Raw genomic sequence first — 8,840 nt, 5'->3', positions numbered from 1 at the left:
TTCAGGACCTCTAATATAACCTGTGTTATTATGAGTGGAGGCAGGAAGTTGTCCCTAAGTTAGCCTACCACTCCACTATTGCTCAATATTCTAGGTTTTGAATACCTGCCAAGGTTCTTAATCATTGAATGACAGTTGGGCATCTTGGGAATTATCATCTCCCCTATCCCAATATACTCTATTGTCATTTATTCCAATGAGGTCACTAATCCTGGTCCTATTTGCAGGATGTTACACTATGATCTCTAATCCCCAGAAATCTCTATGCTTAGCCTGTGGCCACATTTAGCATGTTCTCAGTCCAGCTCTGACCCACAGCAGTGTGAAAGAAGTAGTGAATAGCTAGATAAACAAATTCAATTGGGAGAGAAACGACTTTTGTAGGATTGACTTTATCCCTATAAATTTCCAATAGAAAATGAAAAAGAAAAAAAACAGGGCAAAAATAGGTCATCAACTTACTCTGAAGGCATGTGTGCTTGTGATTCTTAAACCATGTCTCATGGGAAAGGATAAAGAGTCTCAATAAGTTCAAAAAGAAAAGTAAAGGAATTACAGACTGTACAAGTTCCTAAAGCTCCTATGTCTTGGACTAACTCTTGCAGTCACTATCACAACCCACCAGAAACAGGCAGATCACCACATCATATTCACTTGAGGACAGGACAGCTGTGGATTGGGCCAAAGCCTAACAAGCTACAAGGAAAGAAAATCAACTACACTAGTCAAAGACATGCCCATGCTATACCCCATATGTTTCCATGTATATAAGGAGATGGTTGGGTGGTGCTTCAAGTTATAAGAGGCCTTCGTAGCTCTGGCATGCAGCCAATGGATCGAAATCATCCTCCATGGAACTACTCTGGACAACCTTTCCAAAACAACAATTTTAGGGAACCACAGATATCATCTAATCTAACCCCAACATTTTACAAATAGAGAAACTAAGCTTTGGAAGTGGGAGGTCACTTCTAGTCACACAATTATTTAGTGAAAAAGTTATGATAAGAATCTAGTCCTACCTTCTGAGCTTTCAGGCCAATGTGCTTTCTACTACCACATTGTCTTTTTTCTTGCTGTTCCTGGAAAGCAAGGGAAAAAGATAATTTCTAAACTGTCTCACATTATTGATCCTGCCTAGCCTCTGCATCTTGACATTTGGGACACTGTAATAGTAATGGCATTTAAAGATTCCCCTGTATTGGCTTGGTTTTTGGTTTGATTGTGTTAAAACCCAGAGCTTGTTAATCCCACTTGTGGGATGGACTTGTTGACATGAAAAGAGAGTGCTGGACTAGGAGGAGCTGTTGACATAGATTTGGAGAGACACAGGAGAGAGGCAGAAGAACTTTTTGGAAGCAGTACCCTTGTGGAGGCAGAGAGAGACTGAGAGGATTGCTGAGGGCCACTTTGAATTGCCCTGGACTTTTGAGACCTGCCCCTGGAGCTGCCAAGGACTGAGGAGACATGGCTGTTATGCTGGTACTTTGTCTGTCTGTTTTGATGTTGTTTTGCAAGATTTGTCCACTGGTGAAAGACAGTCCTGTTGTTGCAGAGGTCCTGGAACTGGCTGTTGGTTAAGAGCTCCTGAGACTGTCCTGCAGACAGAGAGTGAATACTGTCCACTGGTGAAGGACAGTGCTGTTGTTGCAGGGGTCTGGGAACCTTTCTGTTGGTTCAGAGCTACTGAGATTGTTCTGCAGACAGAAAGTGAATACTGTCCACTGGTGAAGGACAGTGCTGTTATTGCAGAATCCTTGGAACCTTGTTTTTGGTTCTGAAGCCCTGAAGAAGGATTTTCTTGTTTACAGAAATCCTGGGAGAGGGTTTTGCTAATGTTTTCAGGGGTCCTAGGACTGTTCTGCAGACAGAGAATGAATTAATGAAGAGACTGGCAATGTATCTTGTGGCCTTGCTAAGCCTTGTCTCCCCAGCAACAAAGATTGCTGAGAACTTGCCTCATGTCAAGATGAAGAAAAGACCTCCATTTGGGTAGTAAGTGCTGTGCTTAAACTTGTTGTAACTCTGGGGTAGATTCAATTGTGATCCAAGGGTGGGGGACTTTTGACCTTTTTGTGTTCTGTGATTGAACAAATGAATGTACTTTACTTATGATTGGAAACTAATCTCCATTTCAGAAGAGGGGCTTTGTGATGGACTAAATGAAGGTACAGCCTAGGGGTAGAGTAGTATTTAGAACAGGGACTTTGTAATTGATTGAACAGAATGTAAGGTCCTGGGGTGGGGTAGTACTTGGAGATTATTTAATCCCACTTAGTAAATGCTGTATTTTGAATGATGTCATGTTTTGATCTTCTCTGTTCTTAATTTGTCACTGAATAAAATGGAGAGCACCTATGCTGGTATTTTGAACCTTGGAAAGTTGCCTTTGCTTGGCATTACATTACAGACACCTAAGCACAGAATTATTATGCTACCTGCCTCCTTCTGTCATTCTTCTTTCTTTAAAACTCATCTCAAAACACACTTCCAGAAATCTACTCTCATTAGATTTCATACATCACCAGGCTTCTCTAATTTTGCTCCCTGTCTTCATATAGCAACGTAAACAATAGTAATTTGTATTCATTTAGTCATTTAGAGTTTTCAAAGAACTTTACACATATTTTATTTGAGCCTAATGACAGTCTTGTGAAATAGGTATTGCAGTATTATTATCCCTATGTTACAGATGAGGAGGCTGAAGATCATAGAGATTAAGTGACTTGCCCATGGTCATGTAGTTAGTGGAATCACAGGTCATAAAGAGTAGCAGAGATGGCTCTGTTACATTTAAAAATACCACTATGCACTCCTTTTAAAACTGGATAAATAATCTCAGTCACAGAGTATCATATCCATAACTTGAATGACATTTCAGGACATATCATGCATTATGCTCCATATCCAGAGATGTCCCAAAGTTAGCTTTGAACTGGAAACGGAGAGTCATTGTTAGATTTCACTGTGAATGTTTACATCTTGGAAAGCAACATTAAAAAATGGTGGCTTGATTTGTTGTTTTGTGGATTGCCTAGACTTAATAACATGATGGAGAATATATTAACAATGACAATTAAACTTAACAGTATGTTATGAGTACATTTTTCCCCCAGGAATTCTTTTGTTAAGCATTTATCAGTACATCTCTGTTCTCTATTTAATATTCAGAATATCATAGAACCTGCCCACAAACCCATATCAAATACCTGGAAAGACAGCTATATTATACAGGGCCCTGACCTCCAGGGTCACACAGACCACACACAAAGAAAAGTGAGAAAGAGTATGACATCATCAGAGCTGAGACATTAGAAGCTCCCTAGAGTCATCCTGGGTGTTTATTTTCATACTTTCCTAAGCACTTCAATGTAAACCTTAGGAAAGATGAGCATTGGGGTGGCTAGGTGGCACAGTGAATAGAGCATGGCCCTGGAGTCAGAGGACCTGAGTTCAAACGTGGCCTCAGACAGTTAATACAAAACTAGCCATGTGACATTGGGCAAGTCACTTAACCTCAACTGCCCTGCCTTCCCCCTTCCAAAAAGAAAAAAAAAACATGAGCATCTACAATGATAAATAATGGCTAAAAATTATGTAGTGCTTTAAACTTGTTAAAGTACTCTGCCAATATCTCATTTGATCCTCACAACAATCCTGTGAAGCAGGTGCTAATATTATCCTCATTCCATAGATAAGGAAACCAAGGAACACAAGCTAAGTGATTGCCTAGGGTGACATAGTTTTAAAGCATATAAGGCAAGATTCAAATTCAGGCCTTCCTGATTACATGTTCAGCATTGGATCTCCTAACTAGTAACGTCAGACTCAAATAGAAATAGGTCACTAAACTATACATAAGGATTCCCATTGACCATATATTGACTTAGACAACCACATACTAATATTATCTATGTTCTGTTGTATTTTAATTTATTTTGTTAAATTTTCCAATTGCATTTTAGTATGACTCAGGCTTTAGTATGTAGAGGGCATTGCAGCCTGCTGGCTGAGTGTTTGACACCTCCACCCCACACCATCTATCTCTTTTACAATGATTGTAGTCTGGACTGTACTAAAATATTTTCTGTTCTCTGACCCTAGTCATAAGCACAGCTTCTGGGACTTATCTGTATTATTAGGCTGAACTGTGTATACCCACTCTGCTTTTTTTGATAGCACCAGTATTTTTTGAGGCAAGGAATCAAGATATTACCAGGGTTATGTGGAGGGAAGAAGGAGAGCAGTTATCAGTTGACCAGAAAAATTAAATCCACCACCATGAGCCATAAAATCTGGGTCAAGCTGAAGACAATATGAAGACACCAAATAGGGAGAGTTTTCTGTGTCTTGATGATCTACAAATCAGGTTGGATCCCTGACCCTTTGCCTCTCTTCTGGAATCCTGACCTCTGTGTTCCTAAACCAAGCCTTATAAACTAACCTTGATTCCTACATCACAGACTCTGCTTAGCATGTTGACTTCTTGACCCTGGAAAAATGCCAAAACTGATTAATCTGTTTCAAATTTTAGGAGAAAAATCCTGAAATATGTCATTGGGCCTGAGATTAAATAGAATATAGCTCAAGATCAAATAATATCTGAAGCTGGGCACACTCTTGATGTGTGGGGGAACTGAAGGTTTGTTTGGATTGTGGATGGAAATCATTGAGTAACAACTTTCACAGTAAATTAGTTGATGGTTCCTCCAAAGAGAATCCCTTGCAATCACTTCTTTATATGCATATGGAACCTCAAATACCAGCAGGTATTTATTTCTTCCCAAGGTGAAGCCCACAGGCTAAGTGAGACTATTGGGGTTTATGCTCTGAGGAAGTGAGGGGAGGGATTGTGTCTAAAAAGTATGATGGTGTTTTATCTCCATCCTAGAAGAAAGAACATTATGGATGTTGAGCTGCCTCTGAGACTTGAAGGGCAGACTAGGAAGCAGCAGAGGTGATGGCATCTCATCTAGGAGAAGCAGGTGATGGAATAGAGCTAAGAGTGGAGCATATATAGTGAGAACAGCAGCAGTGACAGCCATCAGATCCCTGCAGAATTCTTCTGGTATATATTTTAGGACTGAGGACTACACAAGGAAGGTCAAGTCTCTGATATATAAGACAAAGAACTCAGAATGAGCTCATCAGTTATCTTAAAGAACTGAGAAAAATTGTAATAAGTTTTTATTTTCTTCAATTTCACCCTCCCCTTGATTGTTTGCTAATAGTTTTTTGAAGTGTTTTTTCTTACCGTTCTGTAAGATGTTTCTTTATCTTTATTTTGGTTCACATAAAACCCGGGGTTGATCATTCATGTTTTGTACTCCAGGTGTTTATTATTGGAAAGAGGTAATTATGGAAGTCAGTAGATAATTAGAAATGCATAGAACTAAAAATGACCAAATTAAAAATGTCACAGTGTTTTAACTTAGTCCTACTGATCAGATTTTTATTTGAAAGTCCAGAGCTATGGGTTTTAGAATTTTCAATTTGTGTTAATAGCTTGTATTTTTAAGCTCCATAAATGTGAAGAAAAAATAGTCCACATGGATTCAGGACAGGTGTTTGGCTAAAGCCACATTTGCTCTTTGTCAGTTGTATCCAAGTTGCTTTAAATGAGAACCTATTCTAAACAGGGATTGATCTTTGGCTGGTGCCAAAGTACTGAGAAAATGCTGGCCATAGGATCAGGTCTTTCTCATCCTCCACTGAAGCCTCAGGTAGGAGGTGTATGAAGAATGGAAGCTGAGCTCCTGGTTTGGCAGGCCCTGTCCTCAAAAGGTCCATGGTGGAATGAGGCAAACTGCTTTTAACATGGAACATGAACTAAATAAATAAATAAAACTACCTCCATTTCATGTATAAATATAGATATATTCCAGTTTTGTTTCATACTAGTAAATTACAGGAAAGAGGCGGTAATGCATGAAATTATAAACAATTTCACCCCAAGTTTATTGAGAAAGTTTACACACACACACACACACACACACACACACACACACACACACACCTCTAATTGTTTAGCTTTAGAAGTAAATTTTCAAAGACAATAAAAAAATGACTGTATCCATAAAGAATTGTTTAAAGAGACTCCATTTCCAAAAAGTCCCTTTCAGGAATTGCTTGCTGGATAGGTAGGATGGGAAAGATGTATTTTGAGACAAGAGGAAAACATCAATAAAATATAATTTTTATTTCTCTGAACAAAAAATAATTATGTCTTGTAGAAAGTCATTTAAAATAAAATGAGACAAACTAGAGAATAAAGTTCAGGACCAAGACTCGGGTTGGGGGAAGCGGGGGAGGTAAGGGAATATTCCAACTAAAAGGAATTTTACCAATTATGGAAGGAAAGCAAGAAAATTTTAAAATTCAGGGAAAGGCATTTTTTTTCCTTAGAAAATTCTGAAGGATAACAAAGTCAGCAATAAAGAAATGTAAGCTAGGGAATGGAAAGAGCTGTGAGGGACAGCAGAAGATACCATCTTTTGGCTTTGAATCTTTGACCAAAACTCCAGCCTCTTGTCCTTCAGTTTCTTCCCAATAGTAAGATTTATATCAAATTCTAAGTGTTCTTTATTCTGGTCATAAATTGGCCACTTCAGCAAATGTTCCCCATTAGGATCACTGGAAATGAAATTGTTAGAATTAAATTGCATGTTTATAGTGATGGTAGCAAAAAACTGGAAATCAATTAGATGCCTATCAATTGGAAAATGGCTGAGCAAACTGTGCTACCTGATTATAATGGCATATTGGTATACTATGAGAACTGAGCATGATAGTAACAGAGAAGCATAAAAAGATTTGAATAAACTTTTGCAAAGTGTCATAAACAGAGTCAGGGAAGAAAAATAACAATTATTCCAACAGCATGAAGGCAAAGAACAAGTGCAAAAACAATTTTTAAAAACAAATGTTGTAAATTATAAAGAATACTTTAGCCCCAAAGGAAAACTATGAAGAGATACCAATCTCCAATCATTTGCAGAGGTGAGGGTACCTGGGTATAGAATATAATATGTGCTAATTTTTTTTTCATTCAAAGGTTTATCAGTTTTGCTGATTTTTCTTTCCTCTTCCTTTTATTAATTTCATATATGTATATAGATATAGTTATAAGGAAGTGTTCCAGGGTGTACATGGGAAATTATATGAGAAAAATCCAAGCAATATAAAAGAAAACAATAAAATTTACTTCTAAAAAGAATTAAATTGGAGCCAAATTCAAAATTTAAATCCCCATTTATCTTTTATCTTGGTCAGCAAAATTAGACCAGTACATAATTATCTTATTCTATGCTATTTTACTTCTTCAGTAGCAATTCAAGAGAAAAAGAACACAAAGATGAAGAAGAGGGAGAGGATGAATGAAAAGAGGAAGAAGAAAAGAGAGAAAGAGGGTGAAATAAAAAGAGGAGGTAGAAAAAGAAGAGGAGGAAGAATAAAAAAGAAAGAAGAGAAAGTGAAAGAAAAGCAGCAAGAAGAGAACAAAGGAACAGAAGAAGAAGAAGCAAATGTTAAAGGACAAGAAGAAGCAGAAGGTGAAAAATAAACATCATATGGAATACAAACAATAGAAAAAGAAACAGCAGTATAAGAATATCACCATATATAATATCAGCACCAAATATCAAAAGAAGATAAGGAAGATCAGAAGAGGGAATAGTAACATCAGAAGAGAGCAAACAAAAGGAAAAGAAGCAACAGGAGACATAAAAGAAAAAGTAGAAGAAGAGAGAGAAGGAGAAGGATCAGTAGGAGGAGATGATGGAAGCAACAAGGCATAATGGAAAGAGAAATGGCTTTGGAGTGCAAGGCCTTGGCCACTTAATTTCTATTCAGCCCTGGACAGTTTCTTAATCTCTTTAAGCCTCAGGGGACTTATTTTAAAAATGTGGTGGAAGAAGACTGATAGATGATAGAATAATGGAAATATTGTCAAGTTCTTCCCTACAACTCCTCCACAAAGATTCAGAAAACACCTAAAATGAAATTCTTCCTTGGAAATGCAAGGAAAATCATGAGTCACTTTCCTAGCCCAAGTCTTCCAGAGACAAACAGAGAGGTTTGGGGACTCTGAGAACTGTGTTTAACCAGGATATATTGCATGGAATCTGTCAGGTTATGACTGAATGAAGGACTGCCTACAGTAAGACAAGAAGAGATCCCATACCGACTTGGAGGGGCTTGACTTGATGTAGGAAGAAGAAAAAAAAGGTTCTGTTGCCCATTAGCCCCTATAATACAGATCCAGGGCAGACTGAGGAAAGATCTGCATCTTGGAATGCTCATTGACAATAGTCTGTCTGCTTCGCAGAGATCAAGTACAAAAGAAAGCAGTAGATGTGTGGTTTTGACACCACAAGAGAAGAATGGGGTATCAGCAATGGGGCCTAGCCTACTCTGAAACCTACAGGGGCATAACTGAGGAAGGAACACTAGGCCAAAAGCAACCCTACAATTTTGTTACTCTGAACCAGCAGAGCTTTCCGGCTAACTTATATATGGTTGAGTCCAGAAGCAGTCTATTGAAACTACAACCAGAGACAGGTTCATAGTTGTGATATTCAAACTCAAATTCAGACCAGGAACTTATGGAGGTCAGACAAGGAATGGAAGGATGGTCAGAATTTTCCCTGGATTACACCATTTTGGGAGCACTGAAATCTTGTAGGTTCTCTGAAGAAGCTGTTTCTGAGATCCAAGAATGTCACAACAATCAATAATCTGAGGAAACAGCAACAAGATATAAGCATCACCTAGGCATTCCCTCTAGAAAGGTGCAAATCCTGGACATAATATAAAATCCAAAGTCAAGAAGTAGGATAGAA

General features: G+C 38.1%; 1 protein-coding gene across 1 annotated transcript in view; it reads right to left on the bottom strand.

Moving 5' to 3' along the window:
- Positions 1-796: 796 nt before the first annotated feature.
- Positions 797-8,840, bottom strand: part of LOC138157211 (liver carboxylesterase 1-like) — a 59,244-nt gene continuing 51,200 nt past the window's right edge. Inside the window, exons 14-16 of the mRNA XM_069082787.1 lie at positions 6,489-6,633; positions 1,023-1,082; positions 797-871 (exon numbers count right to left, since the gene is read on the bottom strand). Coding sequence (XP_068938888.1) covers positions 797-871; positions 1,023-1,082; positions 6,489-6,633 — 280 coding nt within the window. The remainder of the gene's footprint in view (positions 872-1,022; positions 1,083-6,488; positions 6,634-8,840) is intronic.

Source organism: Petaurus breviceps, unplaced genomic scaffold (genome assembly GCF_028583685.1).
Source record: "Petaurus breviceps papuanus isolate PSGF00001 unplaced genomic scaffold, PetGlider_PUasm1.0 171, whole genome shotgun sequence".
NCBI lineage: Eukaryota > Metazoa > Chordata > Mammalia > Diprotodontia > Petauridae > Petaurus > Petaurus breviceps.
The sequence above is the reverse complement of the archived record's forward strand: the minus strand, read 5'-3'. Positions and strand labels throughout refer to the sequence as shown.